This window comes from Symsagittifera roscoffensis, chromosome 7 (assembly GCF_963678635.1).
Source record: "Symsagittifera roscoffensis chromosome 7, txSymRosc1.1, whole genome shotgun sequence".
Taxonomy (NCBI): domain Eukaryota; kingdom Metazoa; phylum Xenacoelomorpha; order Acoela; family Convolutidae; genus Symsagittifera; species Symsagittifera roscoffensis.
Genome location: NC_087068.1, coordinates 55,514,634 through 55,537,661, shown reverse-complemented (window position 1 = coordinate 55,537,661; position 23,028 = coordinate 55,514,634). Strand labels below are relative to the sequence as shown.

General features: G+C 37.3%; 2 protein-coding genes across 4 annotated transcripts in view; one reads left to right on the top strand and one right to left on the bottom strand.

Moving 5' to 3' along the window:
• Positions 1-23,028, bottom strand: part of LOC134851621 (GTP-binding protein 4-like) — a 501,193-nt gene that overhangs the window by 418,979 nt on the left and 59,186 nt on the right. The gene's annotated exons all lie outside the window — the stretch shown is intronic.
• Positions 17,478-23,028, top strand: part of LOC134852084 (E3 ubiquitin-protein ligase rnf213-alpha-like) — a 10,153-nt gene continuing 4,602 nt past the window's right edge. Inside the window, exons 1-3 of the mRNA XM_063868363.1 lie at positions 17,478-19,443; positions 20,187-20,365; positions 21,310-21,435. Coding sequence (XP_063724433.1) covers positions 17,478-19,443; positions 20,187-20,365; positions 21,310-21,435 — 2,271 coding nt within the window. The remainder of the gene's footprint in view (positions 19,444-20,186; positions 20,366-21,309; positions 21,436-23,028) is intronic.

The following is a 23,028-nucleotide window of genomic DNA, read 5'->3' as shown; positions in this document are numbered from 1 at the left end:
CATCTAAATTAATACTTCTCGAGCTTTGACTGCATATTTTTTGTTGCAAGTATGCTTCGGTTCAATTGTCCAAACAAAATATTTTGAAGAAAAATCTCCTATTAAGCCTCGAGACGATGTCTGGTCAACTCGGGATTTTTGGTTAGCTTATTTTTTGAGTGGCTGAAACTTTCTCCTATTGTTTTTATTAAGTTTCATTAAACGTAGTGAAGTCTCTTCAATTTTTTCATTTTATTTCCCAAATTTTGATTGAATGTTATGATTTAGTGGATGTAACGCATTGAAAGGTTTTCGGGAGTTATGTCCAGAACAACTGTTGGTTTCCTTTTCAGTTTTCATGTGTCTATGAATCAATTGAAGACACTGACTTCGGTCGTGTTAGTTTTAAGAGTCGATAAACGTAGTTCAGACTCTTGTATAGGTGCTGATGATATTTTTTCGTTTTTTTTTCAGGAAAAGTCTTAAAATTTGTTCGGGCTGAAATTAACTTTTTCGTGGTTTGACTTGTGATTTTTTTTTAGTTCAGTTCATTTAATTTGTTAAAAGGAGATAAATTTCACTATCGAACAGCAAAAGTGTAAAGGTCACGTGATAGACATCTGTCTACGAAAGTGGAATTTAATTTTCAGATTTCCCAGCGTAATAAAAAAAATGTCTATTGAGCCAGTCAAAAAAGTGTTCTTCATAAATTGTTCTTGAAGTTTAAAGAGCGTTTAAGCCGTATACTTTTTGCAGTGACTTTCGAAAAAGGACTTTTTATTTTCAAAAAACAAGTATTTCTCTTAGTTGCTTTTTGTGCTTTGTCTCTAGTGTGAGTTTTCACTTTAGTATGTTTCACGTTAAAAGCATTTGCGATTTCAACCGGCCGATAATTTTTTTTTCTCATCAAAATTAATTGGGTGGGTTCCTACGACAGACTTGCTTCCATTTTGTTTTTCGGTTCAATTTCTGATTTATTTCAAATCAAGTTGTAAAAGTTTCAAATTGATCTGCTTAAAAAAATATAGTTACGCTACCCAATACAAAGTGCAAATAGTGCGAAATAAGCTAGTGGTTCTCAGCGGATTGAAAAAAAAAGAATTTTAATCTGGTTTAGCAAGGCTGGGTCGGTTTTATGAAAAACTTTTTTTTAAATGAAAATCAGTTTAGAATGATTGAACTTTCTATCGATTTTGATCGTTGCATAAAACTAGATTTTTTTCTTATTTCTATGTTCAATAGCACTTTTTGCAACACTTTTTCTGTGGTAGTTATTTTTTTTTTATTGTCAGGGAATTTCCTCCGTGAATTGATTTTTGCGATTATTGATTAAAATATTGCTCAACTTTGTTTGTACATAGTAAGATGTCCCTCATAGTAAATCATGGGGGGTGGGTTGAGGATTTTGTCTCCTGGAGTTCGCAACAGAGGGGGACAAATTTTTCCACCATAGGTTCTTTGTTCGCAACAGAGGGGGACAAATTTTTCCACCACTGGTTTTTTGAGAATAAATTCTTAACTGTCTTTACTAACACTAATTTATTCCCCTCCCCACCACCCAACATGGGAATCTCGTATTAGCTTCTACCTTATCAGTATCCTTTTCATGAACTTTATCTCAACGTTTTTTTTTAAATCAAATTTTTGATTTATTCTGTACTCATAGCTTGTCACTTTAATACCGACCACCCAGGAGCGTTTGGCTTATTGTAAAATGTGCTTTGTTTATGAACCATGAAACAACTCATATTTTACTTCAACAAAGTGCCCTGCATATGCTAATTAGTTTCTACTGAAATTAAAATTAATCATTTTCGAAACTTTAAGAAAACCTTTTTTTCAGGTTTAAAAGCATCGAAAGGAAGAATCACTTTCAAAATAAAACAGTATTTGTTCTTAATTAGAAGCTATTTTTGAACAGTTATTTGAGTACTGAAAGGAACTGACTTAAGTTTAAACCAAGCAAGGTGAGTTTTCCATGAAAAGGTTAAAAAGTTTCAACACCAAATCAGCAATTTTACGCGGAAGGGGAGCTTTCAATAATTTGGGCCCGTTGTTTGCAGGCTCAATAGCATTTTTCAAATCACATTCAACAGCTTCATGTCTTAAAATTTTCAATATGTACTTTCATATTTGGATACATCGGATAGTCTTTCCAAATCAATCACTCCCGGCTCTCTGTCATCAAATTCAGGCTGAAAGAATTCAGGATCCGCAATAAAAAAATTTTGTTTAACGCTATAATTTGAGTTTCACACAGTTTTGATCATTTCGTGACTCTTGTTATATCCGATCGTTTTTTGGTGCGCTGATGACGGAACTGAAAAATTAGGAACCCGTAATGTTTCTGTAGAGCATAGGATTTTTTGAAAGATCGATGGAACTTTTCCATGTTCGATGGAGTTTTGCGAAAACCGAAAGATTCCTTTTCATCGATTTGTTATTCGATTCTTAACAGGAAACATTTTTAGCATATTATCCAGCATTGTTTTCGTTGAAATTACTTGAGTTTTGGGCTCTTGTCCAGTTTCCTACCCCCCTCGTAAAGTTATAAAATGAAACTGCTCAAAAATTGTTCACGCGGCATTTTGCATCTAGGAAATTTTGTAAAAACTTGTTCACGCTGACATGTTTCATGACAAGTTTTTTTTTTAATTGTGAAAAGCCATTTTAAATCGACTTAATTTCAAAAAAAAACAGGAGGCGACTGGAAAAGAGCCGATTTCTACTGTTTTGTCTACAATTTACAAAGTTATGATCAAAACTTTGTAAACTAACAAAAGTTTGAGTATTTACAGACCACAAAAGTTTTAAAAATATATAGTTGGGAATTTAATTTTCAAAAACAAACCTGCAGTTTTTACCGAATAAATTTCAGACGCCAATGCCACAACTTCGGTCATGATTTTTCCGGCCAGTTCGTCTTCGAATTTCAATACTTTTGTGCTTTTTGTCGAGTATAGCGGGGAGTGAGATGGGTAATTGGAGAGATCAAATTCCTCTAACACTTTTTTTTTACTCAGATCATCTTCTTACACGTTTGTAATTCAAATTGATGTTGCTTTTTGATCGAACCTTAAAAACTTCCAGGCCTTATCGCATTTGGTGTAGAGGTAATGCAGTTGCTTTCAAACTCTGATGCCAGGGGTTTGAGTGCCGGCCAAACCTCTTGTTTTTCATTGTCTGAATTAATTTTTCCCGGAAAAAATTCATTGGTCGGACTATAGTTTGTCATTTTGCTATCTTTGTCTATTGTAACGTTATCTTTTTACAAACTAAGTTGTGACGAGACTGCCATTTGGCTTTTGCTACCGACTAGTACAATTTAAATTAATTACACGTTTCCAAACCAAAAATATAATATTTTTTGCTAATGAACAAAATTGTTTCAGCAAAAGGCCGCATGTTAATGTCTGTTTCGGGACCATCGGTATCCAAAATACTGATTTAATTTTTCACATGCTTCTCTTTTTTTGTGTTCTTCTCATGAAAAAGTCTTTACTTTTATATTCATGATCGTTCCAAGTACTGCTCCTTTGTCAAACAAACTTGAGATTGAATTATACAATTGTCTATCTTTGAAATTGTTGTTAACTTATCGGATTGCTTGATTGTTTTTGATGATACCTGTGAAGAATGTTTTTATAAAAAAGATTTTAATAAATTAACTACAGCAGGATGGTTTGACAACGTTTATGTTATATATGTCAAGCACAATTTTTTTCGACAAAGTGAACAATCACGTACAATAGACTTGAAAACCACTTGTTGATTATGTAGACAAATCACTGATAATGCGAAACTTCTGCGTCATGCATATCAGTTGGCAACGAAAGAAGATTTTGGCTCTTTTTTGATAGACTGGGTTCTCAAACTTCTGAATGTTAGCGTTATTCGTCAAGCAACGTTCCATCGATGCCAACCGTTTTCTATCTACAATCTTCAAAAGCAACCAGTTTAGCAGCCAGCATTCTAGATAATTTTTTGACAACAGCTGATTCACATTTTATTTGATTTCTAAGCGATTGTTTTGTATGTGTTTCTTCGGCATGTTCCAGCGAACAGAAGTTTTCACGAGAGTAAGAAAGTACCATTTGAGAAATTTGTTGATCTTAACGGAAAATCGTGTTATCGATAAAAACTCACTATTTAGAAAAATCAATCAATTCTCTTTTTCTTAGCCAGTTGTTACCATTTGGATACTGAAATTGAGATGAATGTTGTTTTTGAAAAGAAATCATATAATGATTCAATTGAAACAAACAATTCATGTCTCTACAAACACCGGAAACTATTTAAATTTCTTAGATTACATGCAAAATTGCTCGACGCATAACGATAGTTGCAAGAAGATATTAACAACGTTTATACCTGTCCACATAAAACCGTTACCTCGGTCACGTGACTGCTTGTTTATAAAAGCATTCAAACCAAAGTTGTTTAATTACATTGTTGATTAGAAGTCATCTTGCGTCAAAGAAAAAGTACGCCCTTATTTTGGATTTTGAAGGAGTTCAGTGGCATGAAACGTTTCATTTTAACAGAACTATGCGTTTGTTATGTCATTACAATTGACACAATTCATTTTTTGCCATCAGTTTCCTTCAACGGTTTATCAAAAGAAGGAAAAAAATCTTAAATTTTGATATCTAAATTTGAGCACGGGCTACGTTGGGATGAAGGTGAATACCTTTTCTTCCATATGGATCAAAATTTGAACAGCATTCGTTCGAGGAACCCAAACTCGCATTTTTATGCTAAAAGAACCAAGAAATCTCCTCTATTAGCTGAGTAATAGATTAGACCCGTGACAAATTTGGGAGATTTTGGCTCTTCGAAGGTTGAACTTATATTGGGCCAAGAAATGTAAATTTGTACACGACATTCCCATTTCATTCTCTCAAATCTCTTAGCAAAATATTTTACCCGAAAAAAATTCAAGTTTTCACCTATTGGATACACAATCAACTGTTCTTTGATGAAAACAACATTGTCTCCAAATTTGGTAATTTGTTCTTTGACGACAAATCAGAAGTTAGAAAACAATTTAACAGCAAGAAATAACGTAAGGCTGAATCGGACAGGCAGTGCAGATGGTTGTGGTAAACCTCAATTGCAAAAGCTCGATCAAATTACGCTGAACGATGTCCAAACTGATGATTTAAGAAAATTCTTGAGAGTTGACTACTTCCTGTGTACAATGTCCAGGCTGTTGGATTTTGGACTATCAACCCAGCTACCCACCATCAATCTGAAACTTCAGCTATTCCATTTCTATTCGCAGCTTTCAGCGTAAATGAAACAGTTTGTCAGAAGAAATACATTTAGTTCAAGCTACTCCCAGAGTTCCTTCTGATTTTGCAGTAAAATAAGGAGGAAAAAATGAACGAGGAGCTTGTTTGTCTGCTGAGCCGAATACAAAAACAAATTTTCCAGAAGAAATTAACGGACTTTTTCTATATTTAATTTGATTGGAAAGCAAGCAGACTTATGGAGATAGGCAACGATGACTTTATGGTATATTTGATTTCAACTACTCCAATTGTTTTTTCCCTTACAACACTTTGGCACACACCAATTTGAGAAATTTTCTAAAGATGAAATAACTTTAGACGGATGTTGGAAAATTTCTTTCTCAGGAATTGGTTTCCCAAGGAGATTTAACAAGGTTACTGATAGAGAATTTACGGTTTTCAGAGAATACGGAGTAATAGCCGGATGATCCAATGACGGAAACCTGAAAAAAAATTCAGGCCTTGTTATGATGAGAAAGTTTTAATCAAAGCAGGAGAATATGCTTATATAGAACAATTGACCAAGAAGATGAAAAATTTTAATTACAAATATTGTTTTGATGCAAATCCTTAAGAAGCCCCGAAATAACTGTTAGGCTGCAACGGAAAACCTGACAATAACCGTGAATATTACATTAGTCAAAAAATGATACCCTATCACGGTGCATTTTATGAAGGAAACGAAATATAAGAATCTCATTTCCCCTATGACTTATCCAATGGGACAAGTCTAATTTCTGTCTGCATTGGCATATTTCATTCACAAAGTTTTGGAGATGCGAATTTCCATGTGTTTCATGTCATTAATTCAAATAGACACATCAAAAACGATAGTGCCTGCATCATTGAACTTAAGCATCGAAAAATTTCTTTAACCTTAACTTCAAAAAGTTATTCACTTCATCTATAATCAATACCGGTACATTTACGCACAGAAACGTGAAGGCTAGTACCCCTTGCAGAATCAAGTAAAAAAAACTATTGAAACTAAAATTCAAGCGCTATGATGGACAACTAATGGAACGGTTCTATGCAAAGTAAGTTTCTTTTCCTTCTTTCTCTGAACACTACGGACAACTGTGGATTTGGCAGCTAGAATTTGTCGTGTTCCTATAGTGTTTGCAAGGCGAGTTATTCTACAGGCTGTAAAAGTTGGACGAAAAGTTTTGATGAGTGCTGCTCCTGAACTGATTGATGTTTCAATGAAAAATAAGTATCCTAAACAAGCATTGAAAAGTACTGTAACGAAAACAGGCAGCAAACAAGTTGGTGGTGGTATTTATCGAAGAAAGGCAGCAATTGATGGATGCCTTTCCTAAAAAAGCACTGAAAAATACTTCAACGAAAACTGCTTTGAAGATGCGAAAACCCTTTTGTTACATGCCATGGATTCAAATTGCTTCATCAAAATTAATAGTGCCTGCAACATTGAACTTAATCATCGAAAAAATTCTTCAACCTTAACTTCGAAAACTTGTTCTTTTCATCTATAATCAATATCAGTAAGTTGCGCACAGAAACGGAAAGGCTAGTACCCCTTGCAGAAACTGGTGAAAAAGTTTTGAATCTAAAACACAAGCGCTTTGATGGAAAAGAAATGGAACTGTTTTATGCATAGCAAACGTCACTTCCATTTTTTCTGGTCACTACCGAAAACAGTGGATTTGGCGATTGGCCTGCTAGTATTGGTCGTATTGCTATACTGTTTGCTAGGTGATGTATTCTACAGGCTGCAAAAAACTGGACAAACAATTTTGATAGTGCAGCACCTAAAATAATTGATGTTGCAATGAAAAAGAAGTATCCTAAACAGTCATTGAAAAGTGCTGTAACGAAAAAGGCAAGCAAACAAGTTGGTTGTGATATTGATCGAAGAAAGGCATCAATTTTTGAATTAAGAAGAAAGAGTCAGTAGGTGCTTCAAAAAACAACCATTCGAAGAAGAACAGACCAATGAGAAGTCAAGCTGATTTTTCTTGAACATAAAAAATGATCGCTTGTTTGATACTCAACGAAGCTACTTATAGCTCGCTCGATTTGTTTGGAAAACAACCTCTGTTGATACTATTTGAAAATGCTTTTGATCAAAAAAATTGAACCAGTCTATATACCTAATGGACCGATAAGTGAATTTGGAATAACTAGTGACCCTGGCTTTTTAGTTGACCTGCAAAAATCGACCTGAAAATACGATCCACCGTCTGATTCACCGTTCCTCTTGATTAACTTTTGCACTCTTTGCTTCACTTGTGGCTACTTTCTTTACTTTTCTGACTGACCCTCTCTTCTATTGGACTAAAAATTTGAAATGCCAGCAGTAACTTTCCCCACAAAAATTTCATCGGATTAGAGTATAGCAGGTCTATAAAACCAAATTTCATCGAAAAGAGCCAAGAACTTGTGGCTCAGATGTCAAAGATATGATTTTAAAGCGATCCTTTTGTGATAGGTGCCGCTGGCTTTACATCTCAATGAGAACTGGTCCGCGAATCAACGAAATATGGTTTTATAGATTTGCTGGATTTGATTTTTCAATCTGTGACAAGCATGTTTTGAGTGGAGTTCAAAAAAAGTGCAGACTCAGAATTTCTTACAGACGCTCTCATTAAGACTTCTTGATTATAGCAGAAGATGCTGCGAACATTAGAAGCTTCAAATACTTGAAGCTAGCCTGTTTCTTATAAAGTTGACTGTTACCAATCAAGTGCTCTCTGCCATTGAATCAACTTTACACGAAACTCTGCGAAGTCTCCCTGTGAAGAGATTACAAATTTTGCTCGTGAACCCGTGAGACAAATAATAATTTCAATGAAGACCAATGTTGCGTTTCTGCGAACAAACCGAACGAATCCTTTTCCTTATCAAAAGTTGGGACTGGAACAGATTATTTTGAGACACATCGCTTTGCCAAACGCAAGGACATTAATTGGTACACGTGATAATAAACGTCCCCTCTTAACACATTGTCTGCGTTGGGATTGTTGCGCTACGTGCTTGCAGTTACTCTGGATAACTATCAGAAGCATTTTATTATGTGCTTTGATCTCACAAGCACATATCAGGCTGCTTATGATTGCTTGCATCTAGAACTTACTAATAGCTCTGTTTCAATTGAGTCTCAATTCTTAAGCGTTTGTCAGCATACGGGAAGCACTTGTCTGGGTTATATGTTCATCCAGTTTTTTCATAATATCAGATCGCAAAGTCACAAAGAACATCCTTCAAAATTCTGCACTTAACATTTGATGAAATCCAGTTGCAATATCAAATTCAGAACTTTAACAATCAAAGTGGAAGTTTAGTGGAGTGTTTGTAGCTGACAGCTTTTCACCTCGCATACCAAACAAAGTTTTTGTGATTGTGAACGCTTCAAAGTCATACTCTCCTGGGACACATTGGCTTGTATTATAAAATTGACCAAAAGTGTTATAATTTGCTTATCCTCTCGGTCTTCCTCTTTGTAGTACACCCCCGTTTACGAACGGTTCAACGAGAATTTGGATCAGGTCATGATGCAGAATTGATGACTGATGTTCCCACGCAAGACTCAACCTCTACCGTAAGCGGCTAAGTTTGTTTTTATTTCGCACATTTGATTTATAGTAAGATTTTTAATGTTGATGCTTCTGATTTCGTAAAGATAAACCATCAACTTTTGAAACGTTGTTTTTTAAACTTCATGATCTCTCCAAATATATAACACAGTTAATAAATATGCGGTTATAAATATGTACAGGGTAAAAATATACGGTTAATTTAATTACATATCATTTTTCGTAGAATGTATTTTTCTAATTGACATTTTCACTCAAATTTTCTGTCCTATTTTTGGAATGAGAGTTGGTATTGTCAGTTATTGACGCGTTGTCTTTGAAAAGAAGATAGTTTTGTTAATGTTATAAATATTTAGGTGAAACTGAATATCAGCTCAATTCTGATCATTCCTAATTTATACGTAATTAGCTCTGGTGTTAAGTAGGGATAAATAGAAAATAGAAATCAGCTCTAATCTTATACCTTGCTGCACGCAATCACAAAGAGTGTTGGTTGTATACCTTGCATTGCTCGTATATACCAGTTGTTGTGTCGGCGGGGACGGCGAAAGAACGAGTAAATCCTTTAAGTGCATTTGAATGATTTCGTTTTGTGATAATCACTAAATCTTATTCTGAAACTAGACTAATAATACAGTCGAATTAATAAAGTTAAATAAGTGGATATGTATCAGCGAATAGAAGATAACTATAATCTCTCAATAGTTAACGAAGAGTGGGTCTGAGTTTTTAGCACCATCGAGTTGTTAGAACAATCAGTGTGATTGACAGGTCTTTAATCAGTGTTATTCAAATGATCTCTAATGTTAATAATAATAAAGTACAACGTCCTCTATCTTAGGTGGTCTACTCACTACCACCACATTTCCCCCTCTAGAAAATTTCAACAACGTTTGAAATTCTCTTACAAGATTACAATAAACAAGTTTCATTCAATGAGTTTTAGTTTAAATCATTTAGTTTTCTTTCCGTGCCCTTGTTCCAACTTGCTGGTCGAGAATGTTGGCCTTTTTAACTTCCTTCTCGGTGATGGTGACGGTGTATCTTCTGATGACAACGGAATTTCCCCTGGCGAAATTAGAATAGTTTGTAAGTTTAGTTTCTCTTCTACATTTTTGACCGAATGTTTTAGTGGGCTTCCAAAGAAGTGTGTCTGCCGCTTGCTTCTGCCTGATGACCTCGAGCTGTTCGACACTTGCGAATCGTTATCGCCTTCGCCGTTTGTTTTCTCCCTTTTCTTCTCTGGCTTCCTTCTATCTGATGGTTTGATTTCCTCCGTCGTTTCTGAAGTTGTTCCCATCTTCCCGTCTGTTTTTCCTTCCTTGTTCTGTTAAGTATTTGGCTTCTCTGTTGCCGACTTACTCTGAATTCCCTCCGAATTGTCTCGCATTTTCTCCTTCACTATTATCGGTACTGAGTGAATTGGATAATTAATACTTTCTCCCAACTGATTCTCAATTTGCTTTTCTTTTGTTTCGACTGGTATAATTGAAATCGGACATTCTTCTGTCGTTTGTGCCTCTAATTCTTTTCCTACTGGTGGTATCACTTGTGCCTCATGTTCTGGAGAGCTGCTTGATGATATGGTCAGGTCAATTACGCCACCACTTGGTACTTCTTTAAGTACGTTTGGGGATGCTACATATCTGGAAGCTAGAGTTGGCGGATTCTTTCTCGCTGTCTTCGTCAATGTGGAATATAGTTTCATCGTCTTCGCTTGTAGTCTGTCCAGTTTCTCAAATGGCCTGTCAAGTGTCAAATTCTCTGTGTCTGAATTTTCTGTCGATGATGAAAACGGTGAAACATTTGGTCTCGGCAGGATATGAACCGGTCTATTTGATCCACTTGAGCTGCACTGATGCAATGGTTTCCTCGGCGTGCTTGCTACTGGTGTCTTTTTTCCTAAACCTGAACAATATGCTGACTTGAATTTCGGTTTAAGTGATATGTGATTTTTCCTAATTATTTTCCCATTTTCAGTAATGTAGGTATTATTCGTGAATTTGACAATTTTTCCATTAAACCGCTTGAATAAAGGACGTCCCGATTTTCTGTCTAATATTTTCCGGTATACCACTACTTTCTCCGGATAGTGAATAAGATCGAATTCTAGGTTACTTGTTTTTGTTCTGGCACCTCCTGTTCCACTCTAAATCTTAGAGTTCCTTGGCTCAAGTCGCTTCTGAGGCTTGCTGCTAATAGTGGGTTTCTCTCGGTCAGTTTTCTCAATGCCTCGGATCCCGCCTTGTGTGAGAGATGTCTCCTGTGCAACTTCCAGTCCGATGCTGCCTTTGCCAGATTTTCCAATGCCCTGATACTTTCTGGCTCTTCTTCGTTCCTCTTCAATTTTGGTGACACGTCTCTGCTTGCCATCCCTTTCTTTACCACCTTCATTCTAGTCCTTGAGTCCGCCGATTCTCTCATTTCCTCTGGCTTCAGTAGGAATCTTTCCAGTCTCTGTTGATCTAGATTTAACAAACATTTTTGTTTATCCCTGAAATTAGACCATTCCGTATTCGGTTTCCGTCCGAAATGAAGTTCGAAAGGTGATTTCTTAAGGATGCTGTGACGTGATATTCGAATATCTTCCAAAATTGACTTGACTGCAGTTTGTATGTCCTCAAAGTTTGGGTCCAATTGCATTGTGCCTAGTTTTCTTTTTATGGTTTGAATGCATCTCTCTACTAATCCACACCCCCGGTGGTCTCCTACTGGACAAAAGATTTGATTTATTCCCTTCGTTTTACAAAATTCTGCTAGTTTTGCATTTTTGAATCCTGGATATTGATCTGTTCTTAAATTCTTTGGTATGCTATGTTGGTGAATGTAGTTTTTTAAGAATTTGAGTATTTTTTCGTTTCCTGACTTCCTGGTGATCATGTCAGATGGGTATTTCGAAAACCGATCGATAGCGACTATTATAAATAGTTTCCTTCCCTTAGAATCGAACATTGGGCCAGCAAGGTCTATTTGTAATTCCTCATTCACCTCCAATAATTCTGGTAATAATTCTGCTGAGTTGAATGTTTTAGACGTTTTAAGGTTCTTACCATACGCTGAGCATGATCTGCAGGATTGGCATAAGTCAATGATTTCCGTATGCATTTTCGGCCACCACAGATATTGTGCCGCGTCCACCATTGCCTCTTGTCCTGGGTGCGTTCTGTGCAATCGGGCCATTATTGCTTTTCTCAGGCATGTTGGGATTGCCACTCTGTTGTCGATAATGATGCAGTCGTTGATTACTGAGGCGTCGTCCCAGAAATTCGCCATGTAGCTGCCCAATCTCAAGAATCCTTCTCTATCCTTCGCTAGGATGTGTTTCCTTAGTTGGCTTAACTGGCTGTCTTCTATCGTAAGTTCCCCTAATAGATCCGCATCGAGTATATTGTGTAGACCTGTGGTGAATGACTTCTTGTGTGTGTTCACTGGGGCTTCTTGTTCCCTTTTCTTTTCAACTTTATCTGCTATCATGATGACCCTCACTGTCCTTTTCATTCTGTTCGTCCTGAAGTTTGCCAGCATTCGAGCGTAGTTTGTCTTGTTCTTGTTTAAGGTATTGATTTTTTTCCTTGCTCTCAGTTATCATCTCCACTGTCTGTCTGGTTTCTGCTCTATTTCTTTCCTCGATCGGGTTTTCCATCTGTTTTATGGAGGGCGAGACAAATTTACTCATTTTCCTCTGAAAATTGTGTTTTGAGGAATTGATTTTGTATTTATTTGAGCTGGTGTGGTTTAATTTTAAGATCGGAGACAATGATTTCTGTATATTTTTTTCTGAATATAACTCCATTGCCTCTGATTGGTTGGATTTTGTTACGACGCTCTCTCGTGGTGAGCTGGTTAGATGTGGCAAAGTTGTGAATAAATTAACATTGACGAATCTGATAGGTTAAAATTTTCACCGCATGACTTTCCGCCCTCTCGTGGTGAGTTGTGTATTTGCATATCTTGTTTTGACTGGTTGTTGTTTTTGCCGCATAGATTTCTGATCTGTGCTTGAGGGATATGGATTTGCATATTTTGATTTGATTGGTTAGTGACGGTTCCGCATGATGATGCGCCCTCTTGCAGATGTGTGAACATTTGCATATCTGATCCTGATTGGTTGATATATGTTCCTTCCGTATCGGGTGTTACATTGCTTTTTCCGGTTCCACATCGGAGATCTGATTGAATAAATTCTTTGTACAGATTGTCGACTCCCCCTTGCTGTGCATCGGAAATTGGGTGTTTTCCTCCACCCTTCCCAATTGGTATAATTCTCTTTGAATTTATCCTGTCTTCCTCTAGATAAGCCCTGACTACTTGGATTTTTCCAATTTCTTCGGTTGGCGCTGATGTGTTGATCACCCTACATGCCTCATCGAAGTTTTCGATGGCTTTAACTACAAATTGTTCGTCGTATTTTGATGTAGGTGGTGCTTCAAATTTAGGACTTCTTGATAAGTAATCTGCCATTCCTATTTTAGCTCCTGCTATGTGAGAAATTGTATATTTGAATGGTAGCATTCTGTCTGCCCATCTGGTCAGTCTGGATTGATATGTCTTGTTGCCCCGATTTTCTGTTAATGCTGTAACTATGGCCTTGTGGTCGGTTAAAATTTGGAATTGGTTTCCTAATAAATAATTTCTGAAAAATTCACATGACCATACCACCGCGAGTAGTTCGAGCTCGTTAGTGCTGTACTTTTGTTCAGCTGCATTCAAAAATCTTGATGTGAATGCGATTGGTACCCATTTGTCCGGTTCCAATTCTTGCTCTAATGCAGCCCCCAATCCTTTGTGACTAGCGTCACATTTAATCCTGCACTGTTTGGTGGCATCGTAATGGTGCATTTTTGTTATGTTTGCAATTAATTCAAGGGTTTTTTGGAATGCATCGTTTGCTTCTTCACTCCAACTGAATTTTTCCTTGTTATCCGCCTTCAATGATGGTCGGAATGGTTCGGTGTGTTTTTGGAGGTTGGGTATCAATCTAGACTTGTGATTTAATATGCCCATGAATGATCTGAGTTGTTTCAGAGATTTTGGCGGTTGTAACGCCATTACTGCTTCTATTTTCGAGTGTTTTGGTCTAACTCCTGTCTCATCTATCTCGAATCCCAGCCAGATTAATTTGGTTTTTGAGAATTCACATTTGCTGAGTTTTAGCGCAAATCCTTCTTTGTCTAATCTTGACAGAACTTTTTCGACTGTTTTCATTGTGTTCCTTGATTGAACCTTTTGATACTATTGAGATGTCATCTAAGAAGCAGAAGACTCCTTGAATTCCTTGGATTGTATTACCATTGCCTTCTGGAATTCCTTTGGCATGTCTGTTAGTCCGTAAAATCCGGTTTTGAATCTGTACGTTCCGTTGAATTCCCCGCATACGATGCTGAAGTTGCAGTGTTTGCTCACGGATTCATCTAACGGGAGTTGGCTAAATGCGTACTTTAGATCTAGTGACGTAAACCAGACCGTGCCCTCTGTCTTGGCTGTAATTATTTGAGCTGCTGAGTCGAGTAGTTCTAATAGATTTGGCATCTGAAATTTATTTTTGTAGATCTGTGAGTTCATCGGTTTTGCGTCCATTGCTAATTTCACTGTGCCGTCCTTCTTTGCTGTTATGACTACTGGAGCTACGAAATGATCACTTGTGCATTTATCAAGTTTTACTATGTGACCTTCTTTAATGAGTTTCTTGATTTCCGCTCCCACTTTGGTTTGAATATGGATTGGTACTCTTCTGCCCTTCTCCTGAATTGGGATCAAAGGTGATTTGAATGAAGTAAATACCTTGTGGTTCTTTGAGCGTCCCAGTCTATGGAATACATCATTGTATTTCTTAGTGAAATTGTTCTTCCAAAAGGTCGATTCGTCTGGTTCATTTTCTTGCTCTTCTGATATTGCATATATTGAGTTTTTGGGTGGTTTGAGTTGAGTTGTTACTATTCCCAGGTCTGGCTGGATGTCTAAGCCTAATAGACATCTGGTTCTATTCTCGGAAATTAGGAATTTTGCTCCTTGTAGTTTCCATCCATTTGAGTAAATGTCGATTTCTAATATTCCGAAGAGTTTTATCGGTTTGTGGTTGTAATCTACGTACGTTGTGGATAACGGATTTTTATCTAGCGATATTATCTTTGCGTTGGGGTCTTTCTGTAATAGAGTTTCTGCTGTACGTTTGTTTACGAATGATGCTGGGCTTCCAGTGTCAATGGTGGCGCTAAATAGTGAGCCTCTTGTTTTTAGCGTTGTTCTTAGACACTTAGTTTTCCCCGTTGCAGAGTTAATTACTTCTAGATTCTTGACTATTTCCGTTTGTCGTGATGTTTCCGAGATTTTTAGGACTGAGTAGTTTTTTTCACTGTCTGAATCTATGAAGTTGCAATCCTCTTCTTCGTCCGGATCTGGTTGTTCGACATTGGCCACTTGATTGCTGTTGCAGCATTTTGCAAAGTGTCCCTTTTTCCCGCAATTTCTGCATGTTGCTCCTCTGGCTTGGCATTTTGATTTGTGCTCGGGTGTGAATCTTCTCCCACAGAAATAACATGGTTTAGATTGGGTGTTCGGCTGGTATTGCTAATTCTTCGGTTTAAAATTTCCCTTCCCTAGCGCCCTATTCATTCTGCTTTGGACATTGTTCTTCGATTGGATGGACATCAGTGGTTCTTGTTTGACCCGAAACTGGTTGGATGAGTTTGTGAAGTTCGCTGAATTGCTCGTTGTAGATGGGTTCTGCTTTTGGAGAGTGCTCGCTGTCACATATCCCTTCTCCTGAAGTAGTGCCGATTTTAGGGTATCATCTACTGTGGTTCCTGGTCTAATGCAGAGCTCTCTTTGTATGTCAGAGAATCTCATTTTTGCAATGAATATGTCGCGAATAACTTCCTTCTCTATCTCCTCTGTCCATCCACATTTTGAAGCTTGACCTGCTAGGCGGAGGTAAAATGATTCGAGGCTTTCCCTGTCCCCGTGCGATGCGTTGTAGATTTGCATCCTTTCAATGATGTAGTTCTTTTCCCGCTTGAATAGTTGTTCACAAGCATCGTGGAAAAATTTGAATTTTACCGTGTTTAGGTTGGTATGTGCATGTTGTTGGAGGAATCTTTTCTTCCCTTCGTTTCCCAAGGCGAAGAATAGTCTCGACTTTATTCTTTCATCTGCTTCGTGATAGTATACGTTTGGACTTATTTTGGGTCCCTTCTTTCTTCGTTCTTCGTTCGCTTCATTTGTTTTCCTGATTGCAGCTTCATTTCTTGCGGTTCTGCTGTCCGCTTCTTCTGTTGTTTCAGAATTTGGAATCTGTTCAGGTTTTGGTGGGGGGTCGTCGTGTACTTCTGCCGGTTCTGTAGGATATTCGGGTCACAATATCCTAGGAAGTAGGATATTCGGGTCACAATTTTCTTTGAGTGATACGGCGAGGAAAAATTGGCCTATCCACACCTCCCAAGGATATGGAGGCTCGGCTGACGGTTTACCCCAGAACGAAGGGACTCCTAGCAGTTCCGTCCTATCTTCGGAAGAAGAAACTGCTGGCTGCGCCATGTGATAATCCCTAAATCTTATTCTGAAACTAGACTAATAATACAGTTGAATTAATAGTAAAGTTAAATAAGTGGATATGTATCAGTGAATAGAAGATAACTATAATCTCTCAACAGTTAACGAAGAGTGAGTCTGAGTTTTTAGCACCATCGAGTTGTTAGAACAATCAGTGTGATTGACAGGTCTTTAATTAGTGTTATTCAAATGATCTCTAATGTTAATAATAATAAAGTATAACGTCCTCTATCTTAGGTGGTCTACTCACTACCACCACACGTTTAAGCAGATACATTAGGATCTTTACCGAAAATTTTGTTTATGTGTTCCTTACAACTGGTGGTAATTAAATGTTGTTAATTAAGACCGTTAAAGTTTTGTTTCTTGTAGTACCGTTGCGATCTCGGGGTGACAAAAGTGTCCCTCTGTCAGTTACTATGAGGGACATCTTACTACTTTAGTAATTTACGAGTTGCCTATGTTGCAAGGTTTTGAGCAATTTCAAGTTAATGAATTTTGTTTTCAGTTAGTAAGTTAGTTTGTTCTGCCCATAGACATACTTTTATTTCAGGCCAGTCTCGGAGAGTGGGAAAACTTTTTGAACTTTTTAGAGCCAATTTTTACTACGTCAAGGAAAGTTCGTAGGAAGTCACATTAGTATCATATTGGAATCATTTTGGTCGTGACTCAGATTCTTCAAAATCTGAAAGCTGGCTCTATACCGAAAACAACTAGTCTGAATATTAAAAAAGGGCAGAAATTTAGTAATGAAGGGTTAAGAGACTACTCTCAATTTTTTTTTAAAATTTTTTTTCATTGTTTTAGCTAATAATGCCTCATTTTTACAGTTTTTGAACAATTCAAACGCTGTTTGCTAAAAAAAGTAACAAATGCCAGGGCTTGAACAGGCGAAAGAGAACATCATAATTTTATTCGGTTTTCTTGCTTATGGACACTTTGCACATTGGTTTTTAGCACAAAATCTCTGATGACAATCTGGAGAATGTTAAGTTAAGTTTAATTTTAGCCGGCTGTGTCAATTTGGCTGTTTTGCTTGGTTGTGACAATTGATTTTTTAATAGCTCTACAAGACGTGAAAGTGGTGGTGGAGTTAGCTAGTATGTCTGCTGGTGAAGACGGATACGACCTGGATAAAGTCAAGTGTCTCCACGACGCTTTGTTTGGCTACGCACCCTTCATCTACGAACTCAACTCAGGCAGTAACTGGAGCGACGTGAAATCCGCTTACCTAAAAGTTTTCGCAAAACTTGAGACCGATCCACGTTTGCCCGAAAAGTACAAAGACAGCGCCCGACATTTGTCATGGTTCGAAAAAGCACTCGAAAATCAAGGCTCAGTCGAAAAAAGCTCCCTAGAGAAGGCGTTTCAAATTAATAACACCGGTGTCTATATAGTGCGATACTCGCCCCAAATGGACCAAAAACGCAAAGTGCTAATCGAGCCTGAAGATGCAGTGATGTTGCATTACAAAGAAGAAACGAAATCAGCTGACGGCCAAGTGACCGAAGAAAACCGAGAATTGAATTTAGCCGAATTGCGAGATCTTCTCAGTCGGCTAATGCTGATAGTCGGCAAAGAGAAACACGAACATGCGCAAAGTGTTGACATTTTCATCGCGACTTTCCAGAACATTGAACGGCTGACATCGTCTTTTGTGACTTTGTTCAATTCTGGATGTGATTTTTTCAATGATTGGGCTGTTCATATTAGAACGAAAACCGACGGTACACTATCTGCGCTGGAGATCAAGTTAGGCGAAACAGGGAAAAATTTGTACTCAAATAACCGAAACACGAATCAGGAACTTTCAAATCTCTGTATTGCATTGGAGTCAATTAAAGATAAATGGGAACAAAACGTTTTTGCCATGCGGTGCCGACTCCCAATTTTGAACGAATTCAATATGCAACAATTGAGTGCTCTTTGCTCGGGTCTGGCAAAACTCAAACGTAACAGAACACAAATTGACGAAACTACCAAATATTACCTGGAGTCCATCAACAAAACTATCACCAAGAATGACGTTGTTGAGTTCTTGTATGAAAAGTACGATGACGATAGCATGGAAAATGAAGACATAGAAAATGAGGCAATTACCTTAGAAGAACTCACAAGTAAAGCTCACGTGGACGAGAGAAGTGGTTGGCTCAATTTAATTGATAGCTTGAGGAGCCATGCCAATGACAATGAAAGTTTAGCCAAGGCTGGAATCCAAGCAACTCGAGATGCTACTGATGGATCATGGAGCAATTTCGACGAAGGCGAAGCGATGAATTGGATCATGGATAATGAAGACGAGAAAGAGATCATTGAAAACTTATCGCGGAAGTTTGACGATCATATTGCTTCCTTAGACAGAACTGAAACTACTGGAGCCGGTTTGGACAAGAGTGGAAACAAAGTTGATCTCGGCGAGTTTGCGCAAAAGATGCAATATGTTTTTGACAAATATTTATCAGGCATGAGAGAAAACTCCTTGGAAAATTACGTGAATCTTTTCCAACTTGGGTATGTCCTGAATAGGTGCGTGGAAAAGAAGCTGGAACATGAAAACACACCTGCTTATTTGAAGTATCCTGAGCATCTGAAACTGGGGAAGCCAAACTTGGTAATTTGTGAAAAGCGCTCTGAAATTCTTCTTTACATTATGTCATTGTACAGTTTCGTCTCAAGGCAGAAATTACCGGACTATAACCAAGTTTTGCTATGCAGTGCAAGAACATCTGTTGGGGAAGTTGAAACCTTCATGCTCCGTGCTATGCTGGATCCACAAAACAAAGTGTATTCAATTGCCTTTGCAGACGATCTGAGTCCTACGTGTGCAGATCAAATGGAGAAATTGTTGTTCGAAAAAATAAAGGATCCGAAACCATCCTACAAGTTGATAGTGTTTAATTGTGACGATAGTAGCCAAGTGTCGGTGGCGCTGGAGAAATTTAAAGCGAGGTTTGTAAAAGAATCGGAAGATGATTTGAGAAGCTATCTGTGTGGCAACTTGAGAGCAGCCGAAGACACAATAGACATTTTCAGAGTCCGACTGATCACTTCCACCCAACCATCTTCAGGTATTTTAAATTTACAGATTTTACGAGGCGAGTGTCAAGAGTTGATTAGATTCGATGATGGTCTGGTTATATGTCCGTCATAAGTAGGTTAAGCGTTGTTGGTGTAATGTGTGATCCTAGTCACTTCCTCTGGGGACTGATCCAGGATTTTCGCAAGGACGGATAATTTGAATAATTATATTTTCTACTTAGCTTTTTTACTTTATCTTACTAAATGGGGCACCCTAAAAAACCAAAATGCCTAATGAGTTGAGTACTCGAGCCCCTCAGCCGCGCCCCTTTCTTAAATATCTGGTCAGGGGCGGATTTAGGGGGGCGGTGGGCGTCGGACCCTCCCCCCCCCCCCCCTCAGGGATTCGATCCCCTGCCGACCCAAAGGGTCGCCCCTTTGTACTATTTTGAGATATCCATATTTGGTGACGGACCCTAAAAATTTTCTAAAGGCGCCTTGGGCGCCAATCTATACTTACTTTAAGGGGGGAGCGCGCGCCAAAAAAACACAATTTTTTTGGTCAAAATTTTCTAAAAAGTGCCTAAAAACGCCTTTTTTGGCCTGTTTTCAAAATTTTGCCTGTGGCGCAATGGACCAAAACAGGGTCTTTTTAGTGCTTTGGGAGAGCTCGTAAAATCAATTAGGTCGATTTATTAAAAAAAAAGGTCGACGAAAATTTTTGATGAAAATGCGCCCCCCCCCCCCCCCTCAAGAAATTCCTAGATCCGCCCCTGTATCTGGTAGTTTTTAGGTAAATCCTTGCATATCGACCGCCTGGAGAGTGAAACGAAAGAGAAATGCAGTCGAAGCTCACACGCCATCCTCCGTCTCTACGATCGAAATGTGGACTTCGAAAGAGTTCTGGACTTTCTATGGCGACACAAAACTGTATCTGTTCCCACAATCATTCATTTGGACGTGTCGCCTAATGTAGGTCAACTTTCGTATCTTGCGGTCAATCTTGATCCATGTTTGGCACCATGTTTTTTTTTGCAGATTTTAGGTCAAAACCAGATCTGATATTTTCCCATTTCCGTAAGACTGTGAAACAGGACAGTTCAAATGAAATTTTAAGAAAGCGGCGCATTAGAACTCGTTTTAAAAGATTTTTTATAGATCTGATGATGAAAGATAAGATGGTGTTACTTGTAGGAAAAAATCGAAAACCAGACATTTATTTCAGCTTCCCAAACTCGAAAAAAATTATTCGCGAAAGCTATTGTTAATTAGAGTCGATGAACGCCAGGTCACGGTGATTTTTTTTTGTTTAGGAGTCGATGAACGTATTTTAGACTCTTAAAGATCTTTTGATGATTTTTTTGTTTGTTAAGAGTAATGAACGTTGTGAGTACTCTTATATAGGTCTTGCAGATTTTTTTTTGTTTTTTTTTTTTTATTAAGAAGTCATAAAATTTGCTCACGCTCAATTTTGCTTTTTCGCGGTTTGACTTGTGATTTCTTTTTAAGTTCAATGCATTTCCTTTGCTAAAGGAAGGCAAACTCCACTATCGCGCTGGAAAATTGTAAAGGTCACGAAAAACGTGATCGACTTCTAGTTTCGAAAATGAAATTAGTTATCAGATTTCCCAGCGAAATATAAGTTTTACCAATTGATCCAGTTTTCTCAAATTGGGTTATTTTGGTGAAAGTTTCCATTATAAATTGTTCGACAAGTTAAAAGAGCTTTAAGGCTATCTATTTTTTTCTTTGAATTTTGAAAGTTGAGATTGTTTCAAAAATTATATCAAAACTGTTTTTGTTTACTTGCGTTCATTAACTTTTTTCCTCATTTCTGTTGGCTCTGTTTAATTTTTTCAAGTTATTATCTCAAGCATGTCTGATCACTAAAATAACTATCGGCTGTAAATTGACAGGTGATGGAAAATGTGGACGAGTTGCTGTTCAAACTGTGTGTGCTGGGCGGTCTAGCAGATGAGAGGGGAAAGCTGTTCTTAGCCAAAGACAATTTTTGCCTAGCCGTCGAAATGCTGACACCACAGGTAAAATTTACTGTTTCTCTCTCCATACTTATTTATGATATGGTTGTTGTTGTTACTACCATTGAAAATGGGGAGGAACTTTGTATTCGGGCATTACGAGGCCAAACTGTGCACTGGATAGGCGCTCAATTTTGTTTTCTGTAAGTCACTGGAATCCAGTGACAAATCTTTAAACATGTTCCAAAGTGTAAGTGGATTATACTCTCAAACTTTACGTCGAATCAGCGCACAAATAACTGTAACGTAAAATAATTTATCCGCATATTAGTTTTTTCGCGGATTCCGCATCGAGCGAATATATCCAGTTGTTCCGGATTCCGCAAATGTAAGCGGCTTTCGCAAATGTCCGCGGATTTCCCAAATTTATGCGGATTCCGTTTAAAATTTGCGGAATCCGTGTACAATTTACCGATTCCGCTGACAATTTATGACAGCATTATTTTACTGTACACACATATTGTTTTTTGTTCGTGGATTCCACTAATTTTTCCTGATTTGGCACTTTTTATTCAGAATTCCGAAAATTTTGTTGCGGAATCCGCAAAATCACTTCTTTTTGGAGCAACTTTGAGCGATAGTGTTTTAGCTATTGGTTCGCGGAAACCAAAAAAGAAAAAAGATCAAAGAAAAATAGCCATCTTGCAGGTTCCTTTATATGAAAATTTCGGCGTAAGAAAAATTAATATCGACTTTAAGTCGTAAAAAAACTGATCTTACTATGGATAAGGAAAAGTAATTTTGGGTGTTTAATTTAGTGCTTTAGTCTTTTATAGACTTTTCGGCGTAATTTAGTCCTTTATAGATTTTCAGTGTAAAAAATTGATTTTACTATAGATAAAGAAAACTAATTTTGGATGTTTGATTTAGTGCTTTCTTGGTAACAAAGCTTTTCTAAAATTATATTTATTACAAAGTTTTTGTGCAAAATATGAAACAAATAATTATATATTTTTTTCATTTTTTGTTTGCCATTTATTGTTTCGTTTCGAAAACAAATGTTGTTGATTTTGTTAACTAACGAAAGTCTTTTCCTTCAAATGTTTTTTCATAAATTTGTCGGTTTTGTTAGCTAACAAAAACCATTTCCTTCAAATATTTTTTAAACAAATTTGGTCAGAAAATTCTGAGGTACTTGCACAGCAACCGGCTATTCTTGTTTAATTTTGTTATTTGCGCTTTCTAGTTGGTTCTTGTTTTTTTTATTGAACTTATTTAGTTCCTGCGGTTTTGTTCAAGAGTTCCCTAGTTCATGAATTTGTTCGTTTAAACCATAATTTTGTTCACGTTTAAATTTTTTGTTTGCGTTCAAATTAAGTAATGCTCTAAAATAAAAAGTAATGCTTCAATAGGTACAATGCAGTTGGCGTGCAAAACCTGGGTGACTTTAAGTTTCATTAGTAGTTTTTAATTTCACGACTTTGCAGCTAAGGTATTGATACAATTTCCTCAAATTTTGTCAGTTTTATCAAAAAAGTGTCAATCATTAGACTCATTTTCAAATTGAAGCTCTTTGTTTCGAGAATGGAAAAAAACCTCTCCTTGCCCTACTTGAAAAACTGATCAGCTTATTATTTGGTTTGGCTGGAGCCAACA